Source organism: Zootoca vivipara, chromosome 16 (genome assembly GCF_965207765.1).
Source record: "Zootoca vivipara chromosome 16, rZooViv2.hap1.1, whole genome shotgun sequence".
Lineage (NCBI taxonomy): Eukaryota > Metazoa > Chordata > Lepidosauria > Squamata > Lacertidae > Zootoca > Zootoca vivipara.
Genome location: NC_142599.1, coordinates 12,190,007 through 12,210,819, shown reverse-complemented (window position 1 = coordinate 12,210,819; position 20,813 = coordinate 12,190,007). Strand labels below are relative to the sequence as shown.

Here is a 20,813-nt window from a genome sequence, read left to right as displayed (position 1 = left end):
CATATACACCTTCTTGTATCTGCTGGTTTCATGAATCCTGAAACTGCTTCTTGGTAAAAAGAAGGCTGGCACACTACAAAGTGCCAGGTGAGATAAGGAAATGTGGTCATAAATTGATCTAAATCTCAACAATGGACTATGCAATAGCCTGATCTTTTAGAAAACATGAGTCCTCCATTGGGCGTATAAGGAATAATACCACCATTGGGTGCATAAGGAATGTTACACTATACAATAACTTACTATACATAAAACATGAAAGCAATTACACACAAAAATGCCCCCCCCCCTTTGTGGAAATAACATATACTTGTCAGACATAGGTCAAGGTTTCTGCAGAATATCACGTAACATAAAACATAATTATATATCAGTTGCACAATCTTGAGGGCACAGTCTAAAATAAAAAAAGAAATATCCTTGTAACTCATTCCCCCCCCCTTGTCCGTCCCATTTGACACATTTCAGCATTCCTACATAATAACACATAATGCATAAAACCTTCACATTGTTAAGTCTACACCATTTGTATATCTTGAGGCAATTGGGTGAACTTGAGATAATTCTTGCTGCTTTTGCATGTATTTCCAACCTTGGGCACAAGGGCTTTTCTTGTCTGCCTTTGAGTCACTGGGAGGAAGTTAACAGCACTTCTAAACCTTGCTGAAACATTATAGCTAAGAGATAAAATGCCCTTCATAATTCAATTACTTAGTTTCTCAAGTCTTTTATGGGAATAAATTGTTGTGGCCACTGTGATGCATTGGCAGGTTGGTAAGGTGGTGAGGGGATGGTATTAGCATTTGATTTCCTGTAAAACATCCTTTTGAAAATAGGCCTGTAGGGGGGTTGGGGCCTGAAGATATAATTAGTTAAATAATAATAATAATAAAGGGGAAAATATTCTATAAAGTTCTTCTTGGGAAGCTGCAAATAATATGTGATCATAGTTAAGCATTTTATTAATTTAAATATTATTATTATCATTCATATTTAATTACTGCTGTTATTGTCTACTCAGTCTGTTTAATTTACTTCACCTAGTTTGGCTGTGGAGGACAACAATTTTGTTAATTAGGACACAATTGATAAGTTATTAACATTTTCCATGTGTGGTTCTGAATTCTCTTTGAGGTTCGCGTATCCTGTTTGAAAGGGATTATTATTACTATTATTATTTACAGGAAAGAATGACTTAGATGCTACATTCGTATGTACAGGAAGAAAAAGTAGAAATAGAAAAAATGCATAAATAAAAACAAAATGATATTTAGATTACCACTCAAACAGCAATTTTTTTTTTTAAGAAGGACTTGACACAAAAATCTCAGATTTAAAAAAAATTATTATCAAATAATATGAAGACATTATAAAGACCATACAGGTTAATATTGGCATTCCACGTGATGGACTGATGGACATGCCCCAAAATATAACAAAACAAAACACTGACATATGAGGAACCAAAATAAATAAATAAATGCTAAAACACACAATTTCTAATAATGAGCATCTCAAATGAAAATAAAGAGTAGCAATCTAAAGTTGTACAAGTATGGTTAGATTAATTTAATAGACATAATGGAAAAACTGATTTAATAAATGGAAGCAGATTATTTGTAAGCTAAAGAGAAGCGTCAAAGCCAAAGAGAAATAATAAAAGAGGAAAAAGGAAATTACTGTTTGTATCACTTCACTCCCCCCCCCTTTTTTTTTTGTTGTGGGAGAAAGGAAAAAATAAACACTTGTTACTGGAGTTTAGTCTTCTTAAAGGTTCACATATCCTTTAGAAATGTTCTTCCTGGGAAAGCTGTGAGAATAATTTTTGCATGTTAGGTTGGAACTTTGCAAGGGGGGAGGTTATGCAGGAGTTAATGCTTGGGGTGAAATGCAAATGCGAGATAAGTATCTGAAGGTGCTTCCTGAATACCCATTGGAAAGGGGGAGCAGACCCTTGGTTTGCATAGTCTGGAGTTTTTTTTCTAAGCCCTTGACTAAAATCACAATCAGTATCCTGTTGAAAGGGGAAACAAACAGCAACAAAAAGTACTCAAGCGATGAAAGTACTCAAGCGATGAACTCAAAGTGGGAGTGCTGAGATATTTACCTCTGGAAAGAATTTTGCATATTAGATTTGGAATGATGGTCCAACACTTGACCCTTTTGTTTTCTCAAGTGACCCCCTGGAGTCAAAGACACATAAGGAAATTTAAACAAATTTTCCCCTGCATGGCACAGGCACTTCAGCATTTGGTTGCTGTTTTTGTTTTGTTTTGTTTTTAACCTCCTTTTTCTCTCTATTTTTCTCTTCAAGCTGGCATAGCCTCTGTGCATGTACAAAGTTCATGATTCAGAAATCCATTGTACCACTTGAAAGTGTTGCTGGTGTTGGCTAAATTACCATTTGAATAGAGGAAGGGAAGGGTGAATAGGTTAGATTTTACACAGAAACCCAACAATTTACACTTCCACCAAACCAGCAACAAAAAGTGGTCAAATTAAATTAATTTTGGTCAGTTTAAATCCATTTCTATAGCTTTTGTGTCCTGAGATATTTCTGACACCTCTTACTTCCTGTTCCTTGCTGCTTAGGAAGCAGGCTTATAAATCTTAAACTTTAAATATATAAAACTTCAACATCCAGACAACCCAATGTTTTCACAGACAACCCAACCCAATACTTTCACAAGAAAGCTGCAATAAAAGTTTGGTCAAATTAAACTCCTTAATGAAGTCATGGCACTAATTAGCCATGTTTACTGTACTACCGTGTTTCCCCTTTTTTAAGACACCGTCTTATAACTTTTTTTCCTCAAAAAAACACAGGGTGGCTTATTTTTGGTGGGATGTCTTATTTTTTTATTATGGTTTTTATTACCTTACGGTCTCCTTGGCCGGGTCAGGCCGCTGGCTCAGGGTGCTGCTGGGCACTGCACACGGCGCTGCTGGGCTCTGTCCTACCTGACAAGGCTGTTGTATGTATTAGAACAATACAATGTATGCAAAAATATAGTTTGTTAAGGGTTGGCTGGGAACTGTAAATTTTTGAGGAGCAAACTTCTGTATAATGCCCAGAATTCTTTGAGGGAAAGCAAGTTCTTTGAATGTGCATGAGATTTGAGTTAACGCTGCAGTCTACTTTTGCAGTGGGAAGACTTTCCTAGGAAATAAAGGTCAGACAGAAATCTGTCTATTTTCTGCTGATGTAGCTTTTCTCTCATTTATCTCTATCACCTACCAGTAAAGCAGAGGATATGCTGTTGACAGGATGGGCGTATGGGGGAAAAAAGAGAGAGAAGAAGAAAGGGGCAAGGGCGCTTCTGGGTGCTCCGAGCTGCTGAGCACTCGGTGCGCTCCAGCAGCTGGTTCAGGGTGGCGGGATGGCAGGGCGCTCCGCCTGGCGCTGCTGCGCGCTCAGCGATGCTGCGTGTTTGGCGCTGCAGCAGCGGCGGTTCTGGGCGGCAGGGAGGAAGGCTCCTCGGCCAGGCTCGGCAGAGGCCCGGCCGCTGGTTCAAGGGCTCCGCTCAGCACTGCCGCGTGCTACGAGCGCTCGGCGATGCTGCGTGCTTGGCGCTGCAGCCGCCGCCGCTTCCAGGCGGCGGGGTGGAAGGCTCCTCGGCCGGGCTCAGCAGAGGCCCGGCCGCTGTTTCAGGGGCTCCGCTCGGCGCTGCTGCGCGCTCCGAGTGCTGGGCGATGCCGCGTGCTCGGCGCTGCAGCAGCCGCCGGTTCCGGGCGGCAGGATGTACCGTAAGGCTCCTCGGCCAGGCTCAGCAGAGGCCCGGCCACTGTTTCAGGGGCTCCGCTCGGCGCTGCTGCAGCCGCCGGTTCCGGGCGGCGGGATGTAAGGCTCCTCGGCCAGGCTCAGCAGAGGCCCGGCCGCTGGTTCGGGGGCTCCGCTCAGCACTGCCGCGCGTTCCGAGTGCTCGGCGATGCCGCGTGCTCGGCGCTGCAGCAGCCGCCGGTTCCGGGCATTGGGATGTAAGGCTCCTCGGCCAGGCTCGGCAGAGGCCCAGCCGCTGGCTTGGGCGCTCCGCACGCTTGCTGCTGCAGCAGCAGCCAGTTCCAGGCCCCGAGCTGGCAGGCATGGGGGTACGTCTTATTTTCGGGGTATGTCTTACATTTTACAAATGTTTAAAATTGCTGCCCTGGCTTACTTTATGACTACGTATTAAAAAGGGGGAAACACGGTATATAAACATCTCATACCCCAGGCAAAATAAATCTTGATTTGCCCCCTTTATCTACAGGGTTCGGGGTGAATTCGTAATTGCAAATGTTTTCGTTTGTTTTTAATTAATTTATTACAGCCATGGCAGACTAAATTCTCTGCCCCCTTATCTATGGGTGATATGGCCAGAGCAGACTTAATGATATTCAACATTCTCACTCATCTCAGCCTCACCATCTTCCAGACTAATTCTTCTGGCCTTTATGTACAGGGATGGTCAAGGCTCATTCTGCTTGATTATGAATTTGTATGTGCTTGAACTGTTGGGTGGAGTTTTGCAGTTAAAAAATAGCTGACAATATGGTGGGGGGGGGGAAAACACCAGACATTCATTTCCAATGTATGATATACCATCTCTACCTCTTTCTAAGTGGCACCTCAAACTCTTCATGCCAAACTTTAAAAATCTGTCTTTCCATCCTTCTCCACCAAAGAGTAAAGCTTGACTGAATTCAGGCCATTTCACTAAGCCACCAGAGTTTAAACTCACTTTTCAGTGCTTGAGTAATCTAGTCCACCCCTTCTGAAATATGGGGATCTCAACACTATCACCGCCCTTAGGATACACATACATTTGAGTACAGATGCCTGACTGGGAAGGAAACACGGGCTATGCCCTATCACGGAAGCACACGTGTGTACTAAGGGAAAAATAAGGAAGGGGAAGATTAAAAGTACCAACGTTATATAGAAGCCTTTAGCAAATCTTAAGATTGGATAAAGATTGGGAAATGTTCAAGACTTTCATATGTGCTTAAACTTTAAACCTTAATAGAGAAAGTGATAAAAACTTATATAATCACTCCATAACAACAATGACACTCTTGTTCCAACTCTGAAAACCAATAATCTTTCCTTGCCAGAAAGCAGAGCTGGGCTGAATTTCAACCCATCACCACATCAGACACATTGCCTTTCACATAGCTCTAAAATGGAAGTTAGAAGGGACCCTGAGGTCATTTAGTCTAACCCTCTAAGATACAGGATTCACAAGATTTGAATGAAAATACCAACTTTATACAGAACCCTTTAGCAGATGAGTTTTTTTCCTTAAGAGACTGATATCAGGAGCCCGACAATAACCCTTCTGTCCAACACAATCAAAGTTAAAACTAGACTCAGATAGACAATTCCTGGCTATGGAAGCTCTACTTTTGACAAACAAATCACCTTTATAGGAATAGCTGTTCAATTTTCCTTTAGTCAATATTCCTCTAGTCACTTGGAGAAAGACTCCCCTTTGTAGCCTCTCTCAATAACAACATTTGCACACCTCATTCTCATATTTATCATGTTTAAGATTGATTGGTTCAACATGGTTTCTTTATACTAGAAATTTAAAACAAGTTGGCAGTTTTAACTATGCACACTTAAGAAGGCAGTCTATGGATGTTGTGGCCAATCTAAACACAACCCCACAACATTTCTAAACATTGAGTACATCTCTTATCCACTTATAGCTGGAGTTTATGAAGTGAATATTTTCAAGTTTCGAAATTTTTTTCAAAGCATTGAGCAAGCATTTTCAAAGTTACAACTCTTTATTTTCTTCCATCCTGCCCCTCTTTTCTGTTGAAAAATGGGTAGGTACACACACACACACCTCTTTATACTTTTGGAGAGAGAAAAAAAACCCTTCTACAGCCTCTTTAAAACAAACCTTTACACACTACTTCCACTCTTTTTAATATTTGCCATGTTTTTGGGTTGATCAAGCCCTTACATAAAAATTATTTAAGCAAGCTTGCATTTTGTTTTGGTTTTTCCTTTTGTTTTTTTTTTAGACCCTGAAACATTTCTTAAATACAATTGGAGGCGTTTATCAGAGTTCAGACGGGAAGTAAGCTCTCCTTGGGCTTATTTCTCCCCTGAAGCCTGCAGAGTTGTCTCTTTGGACAGGGGTGCACCCATTTTTGCCCTGGTCAGTCTCCGAAGGGGCACTTGCGCAAGTTCTAGCCCTGGGCAGTCTCCGACGGGGCTGTGGGGTCTCTCGGGGTTCTGGGGACTCCTTGGGAACGTGGGGCACGTCTAAGGAAAGTGGACAGACTCCGATAGGAAAGTGGACCGACTCCGATAGGAAAGTGGGCTTGGGAAGGTTTGCTAAAGGGCTCTCTAAGGGAAAAATGGGGTTTGGAAAGTCTCCTTAGGAAAACGTTCTAGGAAAGTGGGCACACTCCGAGGAGGACTCTTATTCCCACCCACAATTTAATAGTGCCACAGCAATCTCCCTGCCTCTTGCTCTCTAGACTCAGGTCCTACTGAACGCTTGCCTACGCAATGCCAGATCGGACCTGAGGAATGAAAAGTAGGAAAAGGGAACGGGCGCACTTGCAATCTCTGGTCATGGGTCATACCTAACAAAAGGTCGCCATGGCAGAGGGGCGTCTTCACCCGGGATAGCTAAGCGAGAGAAGGGAGAGTTGCCAAGGCTCGCTATCTGGGCAAAACTCCGACGGACAACAAGCCTTGGGGAGGAAAAGGGCAGCCGCAAAACCTTCCAGCCTGGGCAGACTCCGACGGGCTTTGGGTTTTTTTGGCTATGAAAAATAGGAAAGAGTTTGATTGCTGTGACAATTCCCACCCCGAAAAGCCAATTTCCCTATTGATACTCACGTCGCAGCGCGCTGCCTTCTTTTCCTGAAGCTTGGTCACCTCGCAACAATCAGGAGAAGAAAAATCTTGTAAAATCAACCCCCACGGCCGTCTGGATCCTGTTTGTTTTCCCTGTGTGGTCCCGCTAAGGATCCCAGTTAGGCCAGAACTCCAGGGACAGTCGGGGAAGGGGATCCCCCCTGCAAATGGCTGGGTGCGCTTGGGCTCCCCAACCACGGCGCCCCAAGAGTACGGCTAAACGGAGTCTCCTGCCCTGGCTCGCCATATTGTTATGAAAAATGTACCCCAAAATGCGTTGCCTTTTAAGAAGGACAGACGCGGGTCGGAAGCTCCAAAATTTGCACTAAGTTCAGCTCCGCCGGGAAAATGACAGAGACCACACGATGCTGTCAGGAAAAACAAACTGATCCCTTTATTGCAGAATGCAAAGCTACAGCTGTAGGGTCCCTGCCTCTGGAAAGAAGGAAGGAACCCCGGGAAATGGTGAAGTCCCCCTATATACCCTCCTGTTCATGCATGGAAATCTCTGGACTAGGAGGGAGGGGGAGACAAGGGCGACGGGGTGCGGAGATGACTCTTCCTTTCAGATGGAGAGATGTCAATCTCTCTTCTCCTGTCGTTGATGGTGCTCCCTGTTGTTTGGCAGGAAGGGCAATCAGTCAAGATGGGTGCAGAGGTGGGGCAGTTCCTGGCGATTTCCATGGGGTGGAAGTCCGCCCGGCAGTGTTTTCCTCCAGGCCATGGAAGGGTGGGCTACGTTGAGGATGGCAATTTATTTGAATAAAGTTGTCAAGCTAATCTTTCTATTGTCCGTGTCTTCCTTCGTTGGGTATGGGACGGTGATGGGGAGGTTTCAGGGGGGCTTGGGGTCAGAGAAGGGTTGCACAGAAAATAAGTATGGAAAACATTTCTAATACATCCTGACGTATACAGTTCTAAAATATAAAACAGTGGTTTTCTAATACAAAGAGATACTAACAAACCTATTTTCTAATACAGAGGAACACTAGTCTAATTAATCAAGAGTAATACTGAGGTTGTGGTTAGGTTCTTAGGCATATAGGGAGGGACGCCTTTCAAGGGATATAAGGGGTTTCTCACATTTAAGGCACATAAGGCCAGCAGACATATAATCACAAGAAGCAAGCATATAATCACGAGAAGGTAAAAGTTCATAGCAAGTTTGTATAAGGTTTGTATAAAATGGTAAGGCTGTATAAAAATGGGCTGCGTTACTTGGTGGAGTTTATGATAATTGTCTGTGATAATTGTCTAGGCGAGGGTTGCATATGCTTGTCCTTAGGCGAAGGGGAAATGCAGATGTCTAGGCAAGGGTTGCATATGCTTGTCCTTAGGCGAAGGGGAAATGCAGAGTTTATGTTGGATTTTAGGAGGTGTTTGAATATGTTAATCCCTGCGGAGGGGGTGCGGGTCTGTGGAGGGAAGGAGAGCCAAGCTGTGGCGGCGAAATGGTGGTGCGAAGGACTCTGGGTAGCCGTAGCTGTCAAGCTGTGGTTACCCCTCTCTGTTCATTAATAATGGTGTCCTGCAACCCCCCCAATATGATTTTATAACAATACATAGCCTAAGACAAAGTTTACACTTCGGGCATTATTTCTTAATACTTTAACTCTGTCCCTATATTTCTGTTCCCTTTATTGAACGAGTCATTATATATCTGGTTGTTTGTTTTTTTGCTTGGGTTTTTCTGCATTTTGTAAATTGTCCATGTACTACCAAGGTGCTCCTATGGAGTAATTTGAGGAGATGAATGGTCTCGGGGCCAAAATAACAGACCAAAAGCATATACTCACAGTAATTATTTCATTGCAATACTTAGTTGTGCTTCCCTTCCAGCTGCCTCAAAAAGGGAAAGGTGGTGGTGGACGTTCCACTCAAGACAAATAAGTGTTGTAGCCAACCTGGCACCCACGGGCACCAGTGTGCCCACCAGGACCTCCTGTGGCACCTGTGAAAGGTCTCAGTAAATGCCCCCTCAAAAAACCCGCAATGCATGAAAGAGGTTAGACTGCAGGCATAGGCAAACTCAGCCCTCCAGATGTTTTGGGACTACAACTCCCATCATCCCTGACCACTGGTCCTGTTAGCTAGGGATGATGGGAGTTGTAGTCCCGAAACATCTGGAGAGCCCTGGTTTGCCTATGCCTGGGTTAGAGTATGCAGAAATAAAAATATTTCCGCCCCACTGTTGTGGTGCAAATGAGAGCCATTTGAGATTATTGCCCATCTCCTTATGATCGCTGCACATTGGGCCAGTTTATTTTGTTAACAGCCTTATCCTTGCCATCCATATAATGGAATGTTGTGAAAGGACAAACGTCTCCCACTCTGCCAATAAATGTCTGGATTTCCTTAAATGATGATGCCTGATAAATGCATGCCTGATGCTGAGGAATAGAGCAGGCAACAAGGGAATCTGTCCCAAGATGACTGATCGTTTCGTTCTATTGATCTTGTCTCTGAAGTCAACTCAACCTATTAAGGGCGGTGATTTACGATAAGCAGTTACGGAATGTGCATTAAGCGCTCCGGCTGCGCAACCAAAAGATGAAACGCAAAAAGTTGGAAGCCCCAGATGTCCCAGAGTTATTTTATTTCCTGCTTTAGAAATATGAATGGTCAACATGATGCTCCTAACGCTTCCCTTGAAGAGGAGGTGAGCACCAGAGCCCCGAAAAGTCCTTCTCTGGCTCAGAACAGAAAATCAGTTCCTGCAGATGTGCAGGGAGTGTTCTTTCAAGCTCAAATATATATTTAAGTCCAATGCACCAGTTAGTGCTCATGCTTAAGCTCAGCAAACAGGCACCTGGGCAAATCCAGTGGTGCTCCTGAGTCTTGGGGGGGTTAAGCAGTGCGCTAACCCAAACAGCCCAGAGCACCAGCCCAAACTTAGCAACCTATCCTCTCGACCTGTGCTTTCCACGACCTCTTTAGCTTATCCTAGGACGAGAGACACACACACACTCACAAAATTCTAGTTACAGGTAGGTAGCCGTGTTGGTCTGAGTCAAAGCAAAATAAAAAAATTCCTTCAGTAGCACCTTAAAGACCAACTAAGTTTTTATTTTGGTATGAGCTTTTATGTGCATGCACACTTCGTCAGATAGGTATCTGATGAAGTGTGCATGCACACGAAAGCTCATACCAAAATAAAAACTTAGTTGGTCTTTAAGGTGCTACTGAAGGAATTTTTTTATTTTACACTCACAAAAGACGTCCTCCAGTATGCTCCTTGTTCAATACAAATGCTCTCTAAGCTAATGTTAATGCCCAGGACATGGAGCCAAGAAGTGAAATGTTGGGTGTCTCCAGCATAGCTGGCGCCAGAGGGGAGAACAACACAAGAACAAGGAGCAAATAACCTCTCCTGGCCAACTTGTCCTCTTTCTCTTTGATTGGTGGTGTTGGTTGGGTTCAAAGTGAAAGGAAGCCAACAGGCAGTGGCAACAGGGGTGGGGTGGGGGACCAAGAGGAAGGGACGCGGAGCATCTGCTTGGAAAGCAAAAGGCCTTGAGGTCTCCCTGCAACATCTCCAGGGACGGCAGTAAGGAACGCTTCACTGAACCCCGGAGAGCTCCAGCCAGTCAGTGTAGACAAGACTGAACTAGATGAGACAAGACTGAACTAGATGAGAGATTGATCTGACTTGGTATAAGACAGATTCCTAGGTTTCGGCCCACTATGCCTGAAGGAGTGTCTCCACCCCCATCGTTCCGCCCGGACACTGAGGTCCAGCTCCGAGGGCCTTGTGGCGGTTCCCTCACTGCGAGAAGTGAGGTTACAGGGAACCAGGCAGAGGGCCTTCTTGGTAGTGGCACCAGGGCCGGCCCTACGGCCAGGCTGGGTGGCGCAGGGCACCACGGCGCCAGCCCGCCAGGGGGGCGCCGCGAGCTGCGCCCGCCCGCTGGCTGGCTGGTCCGCCGGGCAGCTCGCGCACGGCAGCTGCGCTGTGCCCGCCCGCCCGCCGCACAGCAGCACCTGTGGCAGCCGCGCTGCGCCCGCCCACTGCGCTGGGAAATGGGGCGGGGCGGGGGGCGCCGGAGGAATCCAGCACACCACGGTGCCAGGGGCGCTTAAGACGGCCCTGAGTGGCACCCACCCCGTGGAATGCCGTTCCATCAGATGTCAAGGAAATAAGCAACTATCTGACTTTTAGAAGACATCTGAAGGCAGCCCCGTTTAGGGAAGTTTTAAATGTTTGATATTTTATCACTTTTTTAATTGTTGTTGGTATTCTGTTGGAAGCCACCCGGGGTGGCTGGGGGAACCCAGCCAGATGGGCGGGCTATAAATAATATAATGGTAAAGGTAAAGGGGCCCCTGACCATCAGGTCTAGTCGTGTCCGACTCTAGGGTTGCGGCGCTCATCTCACTCTATAGGCCAAGGGAGCCAGCGTTTGTCCGCAGACAGCTTCCGGGTCATGTGGCCAGCATGACAAAGCTGCTTCTGGCGAACCAGAGCAGCACACGGAAACACTGTTTACCTTCCCTATTTATCTACTTGCACTTTGATGTGCTTTCGAACTGCTAGGTGGGCAGGAGCTGGGACTGAGCAACGGGAGCTCACCCCATTGCAGGGATTTGAACCACCGACCTTCTGATCAGCAAGCCCTAGACTCTGTGGTTTAACCCACAGCGCCACCTGGGTCCCATAAATAATATATTATTATTATTATTATTATTATTATTATTATTATTATTACCCAAGGCCCTCTGAAACCAGGAGCTGGCACTGCACTCTAATATAGTACAATCAGAAATACAAGTGCATTTGGAATTCTTAGGGAGAAAAACAGGATTTGCCCTCCCATGATTCTCTATACAGTCGTACCTCGGGTTACGACCACCTCGGGTTGCGAACAATTCGGGTTACGAACTCCGCAAACCCGGAAGTATTTTTCGTCGCCGTACGTTCCGTGCATGCACAGAAGTGTCGTGCGCGCTTTGCGCATGCGCAAAATGGCGCTTCGGTTTACGACCTTTTCGGGTTACGAACTGCAACGCGGAACGGATCGTGTTCGTAACCCGAGGTACCACTGTATATACTCATTATCTGAGGGGCTCTTTCCAAATTGAGCTACCCTCTCCCGTCTGCACCATCTCTCATCAGCAGAGCACATGCATGTTCCAAACCCAGCACTGCCAGATGAAAAGGAGCAGGTAGATGGTAGCATCCTTCGTCCTTGCAGGCATGTTAAAGAAAAACTAACCTCGATTTGCTGATAGCGACCAGCTTCTGAATGCCTTGCGTCTGGATCAGGGACCTGGCATTTTCCACGCTGTCGGTAATGATTTCATGGATGGTATTCAGGACTGCAACCACAGTGTCCTCCTCCAGGTTTTTCGAAGACCTCTGTTGCTTGCTGGGTAAATTTCTCACTAGCTCCCCCATGGCATAACTACCTGAGGAACAGAAAGGGCTCTCGTTAGTTCAATGCGATCGTTCAATTTTTTTAAATAAAACATATGCGGTGTTTGATTGTATAAGGTCTCGTCACAAAAATCAATAAACAAAACAATACAAGTTATCCGTATAAACAGTTAAACGCAGCTATTGAAAACCACCAAAAAAAGATGAAAACCAGCAATAAACTGATTAAAGCATGCATTAGCATTCTACGTATTTGGGTAGGCTTGTCTAAACAAAAAATGCTTTAGGCATCTAAATGTTTTAGATGACCTTCTGAGTTCCTTCCAGCTCCACAGTTTGATGATTCTATGAGCTAGCTCAGGCATAGGCAAACTTCGGCCCTCCAGATGTTTGGGACTACAGCTCCCACCATCCCTGATCACTGGTCCTGTTAGCTAGGGGTAATGGGACTTGTAGTCCGAAACATCTGGAGGGCTGGAATTTGCCTATATAAAATTAGACCATAAATTTACAAACAGGGTGGATTTGATTTAAATCAAATTGATTTAAATTCACGATTTAAATCGCTAGTCAGTAAAATTTACTTAAATCATTTTTTACAGAAAGACTCATTCTTGCTGGTATAATCTTAATATTTACAACCAGATGAAGCTTTCATTTTTGGAATGATAAATTTTCAGAGTAATTTTTACAGTTATATCAAAAATTACTGATTTGGTTATACTATTAGAAATACATAGGCAGATAATTATGAAATTATTGTTTATATTTGGACAACTTTTCTGCTGTACTTTATTGGAAGGAGAAAAATAATCATTTCCTTAATAACAATTTAAAGAATTTATTTAACTCAAACAATAACATTATAGCATATGTATCCATGTTTGTTAGCTGATGTCGTTAAACGATTAAAAAACAACAACAGACTGAGTTTTAGCCATAGCTGCCAAGTCCCGGTTAGAAAAATACGGAATCAGCAGCGCAGGCACCGGAAGTCGCTTCTACGCATGTCCAGACATGCATAGAAGCAACTTCTGGTGCCGGCGCTGCCCGATTTCTGGTGCCCAGACATGGGCGGAGTGGCACCAAAAGAAATCCGGGGAAATTAAGGGATATTTCGCCATTCGGGATGACAGCGGGAAACGGCTTTAAAAACGGGGGTTTCCCAGGGAAAACAGGAGACTTGGCAGCTATGGTTTTATCACACATGAAAAGCTTAAAACAAATGCTTATTTTCTGATGAATAGCCTTTGGACTATAATGTAACTGAAATAGAAAACTATCTTTAGAAAGATTTTTCCTCCAAAAGCATTTTATTTTAAAAATCTGATTTTAAAAAATGATTTAAATATTTTTTTTAAAAAAAATAAAAAAATTCATTTTGTAAAAATCATTGATTTTTATCCACCCTGCTTACAAACAAGGAAGACAAGAGATTAAATAAACATTAATGCCATTTCTGATTAGCCCTAAGGCTCCTCTTTGTAATTTGGGGCTATCAATAGATCTTTGTGAGGGTTCCCACAAGCTTCAGATCCTTGCTCGAAAGTTTTCTGAAGACTCATTGCCCAAAGCGAGCACATTCTGCAAAAGAAAAGTTGTGGTCATCAGGAAAAAAAGCACAGGGGTTTGCATCCTTCGCTGCAGATTTCATGGCAATCATATATTACCCTTTGCAGCTTTCATTATACAGGCACGGGGGAACAGTTGCTTTGGCCGTGCTTTAATGCCAATACATAAACAGTTTACTCTCAAGATGTCCTCCGAAGAGACCCACAGGGTCACAAAGAGCGCTGCCTTGCATATTCTCAGCTCAGCCCTGAACAAGGTGTGCATATCCTTCATGTTAATAGTACTGCGAATGCTTTCGGGAGACTAAGGCTTAGCATCCCCCAATGCTGTTTTTTTTGCCATTCAGCAGGATGAAGTTCTAAGCCAGGGGTCAGCAAACTTTTTTCAGCAGGGTCCACTGTCCCTCAGCCGGTCCACTGTCCCTCAGACCTTGTGCGGGGCTGGACTATATTCTGAAAAAATATATATGAACAAATCCCGATGCCCCACAAATAACCTAGAGATGCGGAGGGGGAGAAAAAATTTTTCCATCTCAACATTGGCTGTGGGGATAGATCTCCAGCAGAAGACATCCTCTGTGCCTCATTTCAGGGACCTACTCATTTGCTGCAGAAAGCAGCTGGAACATACCTATGAGATCCTTATTGCGGCGATCCATGGAGAGATTCCTCAGAGCGATGGACACGGCCCTCACGACTTTGTCAGAATCAGACTGGAGGAGCTCCACGAGGACTGGAAGGCCTCTCTCCTTTCGCACTGTCGCACGGATATACGTGGACCACTGACCAGGAAGAAATGGGGCGGGGGGACACTCAAGAAATTTAGAGGGGCTTCAAGTCTAAGGCCCATGTTTCTATAAACATTATTTCTTTAAAATAAATAAATAAATAGATTTTGCGTTTTAAGAAGGTTGATTTAGTGCAGTGTTTCTCAAACCTGGGTCTCTGGCTGTTGTTGGACTACAACTCCCATCACCCCTCGCTAGCAGGACCAGCGATCAGGGATGATGGGAGTTGTAGTCCAACAACAGCCGGGGACCCAAATCTGAGAAACACTGGATGGATCCATTCCAGCCTGGCTTGGTCACAATCAGCGCTGCTTTCATTGCACTGCATTTCAGTTTCCATCAAATACTATGCCATTTGCCTTGCGGTCCTCTATTTCATGTAATTTACATAACTGTGCACATGATTTATGTAAGTTAATTGATTTAACTGAATTAATGACATCCACTCCATTCATTTCAGTGCAAAAGAAACACCATTTAAAAGGGGGGGGGGAGACAGTGGGAGAGTAATCAATTATGTAACAGTTGCAGACTGAAAAATGATAACACTGGATACTGATCACTGTCAAAGTTGACACCAGGAGTCAAAAAGGTATAAATGAGCCTCACAAGAAACCCGGGGGTAGGGTGAGGCCAGATCATCTTTCCAAAGCAAACTTGAGCAACAAGATGAAACTTAAGCAGGTAACAGTATATCCCTCTCACCACAAGCACTTAAATGACAGTAAGGGTAGAAGAAGAACACACATCACTCACTGTCCAGTTTCCGGCACTGAGGTTCTGCAAAGCTCCTGCTGCTGCTTCCAGAGTGTTGAAATTCTGGCTTTCAGTGAGAATCGACAGATAAAGCCTCACCACTTCGGGCTGGTAGAGCAACTCGAAACCTAAAAGCAGAGAGGGCGAAAAAAAAAAACACATTTAGATTTGTACGGCTGCTAAAGAGAGGGAGTCCAGTTGCCTCGAAGACAACAAAAGGGCCTTGTGTCAAATCCAAAACAGACATTTTAAGCACATGTGAAGCCCCAAAGATTCCTGGGAACTGTAGTTTACCTCTGACAGAACAACAATTCCCAGGACCCTTAAAAAGCCACAGTTCCAACTATTCTGTTATATGATTTAAGTGTGGGGTGTGGATGTGACTGTCTAGTATCTTAAAGGCTAACAAATGTATTATCATTACTTTTTCCTGATAATCAGAGGTCAGCAAACTTTTTCAGCAGGGGGCCGGTCCACTGTCCCTCAGACCTTGTGGGGGGCTGGACTATATTTTTTTAAAAAAATATGAACGAATTCCTATGCCCCACAAATAACCCAGAGATGCATTTTAAATAAAAGCACACATTCTACTCATGTAAAAACACAGGCAGGCCCCACAAATAACCCAGAGATGCATTGTAAATAAAAGGGCACATTCTACTCATGTAAAAACATGCTGTGGGCAGGATTGAGAAGGTGATTGGGCCGGATCCGGCCCCCGGGCCTTAGCTTGCCTACCCATGATTAATGAGAATAGGGACACCCCATTCTATAATGATATTTTTTACTATTTATACCCCACACATCTTACTGGGTTGCCCAGTCCCCCTGGGCAGCTTCCAACATATATAAAAACATAATAAAACATTAAACATTTTTTAATAGCTTCCCTATACAAGATTGCCTTCAGACGGCTCGGAGGGTCGGATAACTCCATACCCTCCAACATTTCTCCTATGAAAATAGGGACATCCTAAGGAAAAGTGGGACATTCCACGATCAAATAAGGAACCTGGGACGGCTTCTCCAAATCACAAATGTCCTTGGAAAATAGAGGCACTTGGAGGGGTCCGGGTTCAGGGCAGGTGGCCGTGATTTGCCCCAAGTGGCCTCACAGTCTAAATAGGGACGGCTGGTGGGGCTAGATAGACCTGAGGGTCTGAGATCGCCCCCCCCGCCCCCCGGTTCTAAGTGGTTTCTCTAAGATAGCACAAAATATTCATTTTAATAATACCGATAAAAATCAAACCTTAAAAGCAAAGGGACTTAAAACATTCATCAAAAAAGAAAAAAGGGTAAAGTCAGGCGTTGTAAAACAGATAGACATAATAAAATCCCATGTTAAATTTCCATGTCTGGGTCGGCTTGCCTAAACAATATAATGATGTTTTTAGGCACACTTGGCTAGATTTCTGCGGTGTAGGATTTTGATAGCAACGTTTATTATTTCTTCGGTGCCTGAGGGAGGTGCAGAAAACAAACCAGCCGGCGACACCAACAAGGTGCTGAACGAAGTGGGGGGGGGGGCGCACACACGACAAAACACTTTTTAAAAAAGAGCATGGCATACAAACAAGAGTATGTACTGGGCCTGCAGGCTTGCAGTCTAAATAGACAGAGACACTTGTAAGCAGCAGAGAGAGGAAGCCGCTGAATTAATACCCCTCAGGATAAAGTAGACCCAGCGCAGGCATCAGCCATGCGGTTACTCCATGTAAATCTATAGGAGGGGTTCTTAAGGATCAGTGGCAACACCAGGGAAGGACTTCAGGGCAGATGGACCCCCATTCATCCTTAGGATCAGGAGGACTGGCTTGCTTGCCATACAGTCGTACCTTGGATCTCAAACGCTTTGGCTCCCAAACAAATCGGCTCCCGAACAATCGAAACCTGGAAGTGAGTGTTCCAGTTTCCGAACATACTTTTGGAAGCCAAACGTCAAACGGGGCTTCAGCGGCTTCCGATTGGCTGCTTCCTGCAGCCAATCAGAAGCCGCGCTATGGTTTCCCAACGTTTTGGAAGTCAAATGGACTTCCAGAACGGATTCTGTTTGACTTCCGAGGTACGACCGTATTTTGAAGTAAGCAAAGTAAGACATATTGCCTACAGGGGTGCCAACATTTCATGGGCCCGTGGGTCCATACACAAGCTGGCAAAAGGGCTACTGGAAAGGGTTGTTTTGGGGTTTTGCTGCTCGCGCATGCGCAGTAGTGCTAAATCGCGCTTCGTGCATGTCCGCAAGTGCCAAATCGCACAGCGCACCTGCACAGATATGGCGCTTCGGGCTATGGGCTTTTCACATTGCGAACGGGCCTCCGGTACGGATCCCGTTCACAACCAGAGGTACCACTGTACTCAGCTTCTCTGAAGGAATAACCTAAATGTCATGAACCTTCTTCTTGTTCAATTCACACAGAGAAGCTTCCAGAACCTTCTCGAATTAATTAGAATAGGAAAGGACTCAACATATCAGATCAATACTTTCTGCACTAAGAAATGCAGACTGACACACTGCCCCAATGAAAAGGATCGTGTGGGAGAAGCAGAACATGACCAGCAACCATCCACACCAGTCCCTATTCCAGCACTGAAAGGGAGTCCCACGTTTGCCAAAGAGCAATTTCTTGCTGATGCTATACCAGTAGATTTTCTGATTCAAATGCTCCCTTTGGACGTATTGCAACAGATCCCAATCCGAGCCAAAGACATGGGTGTATACATACACCGACTTCTTAGGCGCCATCGCCCTCTCTAATCAATCCAGCTGCCCCATTTGCGGAAGGGATTTTTATTTAATTATTGCAATGGTTCTTCCAGCTGTGTGTGGCGGCGTCAAACCCTTCCTTGAAGTACCTTCAGCAGCAGATCCTTGCAAGGCACAGCTGTTCTGGCTCCCATTAAGCACCTGCTTCTCTCCTTAAACCCATTTTCTTAATTTCAAAATCATCTTAATTATTTCCCCCCCTGCCGTACTCGCTACTTTTTGTGTAATATATAGCTAATTGTCTGCCGCCGCTTTCTGTTTCATGCCCCCCCCTTTTTAAAAATGCGCCATGGAATTTTGAAGAGACAAAAAGGTCAATCAATGCCGCTAATGAGCCAACGAGACAAAAAAAAGAAAGAAAGAAGAAATCAACAAAATGCTAATTGCTCAATTGCTTGGTCTTTTTTTCAAACGGCGGCTGCGGCAATTAAAATGCAGGCAGGTCTGGCGCATGTAAAGTATCTCACAGGACACAAGTCTAGCAACCATAACTGCTAGGGCTAATAATAATAGTAATAATAACAATAAATCGGCTACTAGAATTATCAGCAGAAACAGAAATGCTAATTGTAAGTGATATATAAATATCTTAGAATCATAGAATCATAGGGTTGGAAGAGACCACAAGGGCCATCCAGTCCAACCCCCTGCCAAGCAGGAAACACCACCAAAGCATTCCTGACATATGCCTGTCAAGCCTCTGCTTAAAGACCTCCAAAGGAGAACTCCACCACAATCCTTGGCAGCAAATTCCACTGCCGAACAGCTCTTACTGTCAGGAAGTTCTTCCTAATGTTTAGGTGGAATCTTCTTTCTTGTAGTTTGAATCCGTTGCTCCGTGTCCGCTTCTCTGGAGCAGCAGAAAACAACCTTTCTCCCTCCTCTATATGACATCCTTTTATATATTTGAACATGGCTATCATATCACCCCTTAACCTTCTCTTCTCCAGGCTAAACATACCCAGCTCCCTAAGCCATTCCTCATAAGGCATCGTTTCCAGGCCATTGACCATTTTGGTTGCCCTCCTCTGGACACGTTCCAGCTTTTCAGTATCCTTCTTGAACTGTGGTTCCCAGAACTGGACACAGTACTCCAGGTGAGGTCTGACCAGAGCAGAATCTTGAATGCTACTACTACTACTACTACTACTACTACTAATAACCCGCTACTACACTATTGTAAACAGCTTTGTTTTCCTCAGATGAAGGGTGGTATATAAACTTAATAAATAATGATCATAGTGATAATAATAACAATAATAATAATAATAATGCACCCAAGATTTTGAAAGCACTATGCAGTTGTTGTTGTTGTTGTTGTTGTTGTTGTTGTTGTTGTTGTTGTTGTTATGTTTTATTGCATTTCTATCCCATTTTCCCTCCAAGGTGGATTACTGAGGTCTTGTCCTGTGCTGGCAGTGATTGAGGGTGTTTGTGTGTGAGGGGTGGAAGTGAGTGAGGATTTGGCTTACCACTAATTTTAAGCGTACATGATCAGCCCAACTGATTTTGGATCGCTATAAGAACATTAGAGACACCCAACTGATCAGGTTATAGGGCTAATTTGAGCCCAGCTTTGCTGTGGCTAAGCTCCTGAAAAGGTTGCCTTTTTAAAAGTTTTTCCCAAGAAGGCCTCCTAAGCCTTTAAGAGATAAGTGAAGATTGGACCAAGGAGAAAAAATGAGAACGAGAAAAGGGCAATTCAGTAAAAAAAAATAAAAAAATAGAAGTGGGCCCTATATTGAAAGCCGGGGCTGAAAGGTGGGCCTCAGGTCTGAAATGGTTAACGGCACATGCCATTAAGTTTAGCAGCTTGATGATTATTCATTTTTTATAAAAAAACACTGTGACTGTCTAGTAATGTTTCTTCCACATTTTTGCTCTACATTGCTTTCAAAATTGTTTTGCAAGTCTTTGGACCGTAATAAAGAATGTCATTTGTTTTATTATTGAGGTTTATACAGTGGAACTTCGGTTTATGACTACCTCCATTTATGAACACTTCGGCGAGCGAGCGCCGTGGACTCGGAAGTGTTTACATCCGGGTTCCGCGGTGTCAGATGCGCAGAAGCGATTTGTGCAGCCTGCGCATGCGCAGAAGCGATCTGCGCAGCGTGCAGGGGCGCAGGAGTGCTCTATCGGCGCTTCACACGCGCGCCGAAGCGTGCCTTCGGCGAGCGAATGCCTCAGCGAGCGAATGCCTTCACGGAACGGATTGCGGTCGCAAACCAAGGTACCACTGTAGTTCAAGCTTGGACTGAATAGATATCAAAGGACGACCAGCAGATGGCAGTCAGGGAATCCAATTCTTATTTCTGCAAGGTCACATATATATTTAAAGAGTAGCATGTTTTGCGAAGAGAAAGTAGGCCTACGGTTGCCATACAGTGGAACCTCGGTTCATGAACACCTCGGTTTATGAATTTTCGGTTTATGAACACCGCAGACCCATCTGGAACGGATTAATTCATTTTCCATTACTTTCAATGGGAAAGTTTGCTTCAGTTTATGAACGCTTCAGTTTATGAACAGACTTCCGGAACCAATTACACCCATGCTTCAGTTTATGAACGCTTCAGCTTAAGTACTCCGCGGACCCGTCTGGAACGGATTAATCCACTTCCCATTACTTTCAATGGGAAAGTTTGCTTCAGTTTATGAACGCTTACTCCGCAGACCGTCTGGAACGGATTAATTCACT

The 20,813-nt window shown here is 44.4% G+C and overlaps 1 protein-coding gene across 42 annotated transcripts in view; it reads right to left on the bottom strand.

Moving 5' to 3' along the window:
• The window catches only part of ARVCF (ARVCF delta catenin family member), a 552,351-nt gene that overhangs the window by 23,873 nt on the left and 507,665 nt on the right, over nucleotides 1-20,813 (bottom strand). For 25 of the 42 annotated variants that reach the window (XM_035098129.3, XM_088659518.1, XM_088659522.1 and 22 more), the window contains 3 exons: nucleotides 15,349-15,476; nucleotides 14,436-14,586; nucleotides 12,073-12,265 (listed from right to left, as the gene is read on the bottom strand). In XM_035098129.3, the coding sequence (XP_034954020.1) occupies nucleotides 12,073-12,265; nucleotides 14,436-14,586; nucleotides 15,349-15,476 (472 nt within the window). Of the gene's footprint in view, nucleotides 1-12,072; nucleotides 12,266-14,435; nucleotides 14,587-15,339; nucleotides 15,477-20,813 lie in introns of all 42 variants that reach the window. The other 17 variants (XM_035098127.3, XM_035098131.3, XM_088659520.1 and 14 more) reach the window with 1 other exon arrangement.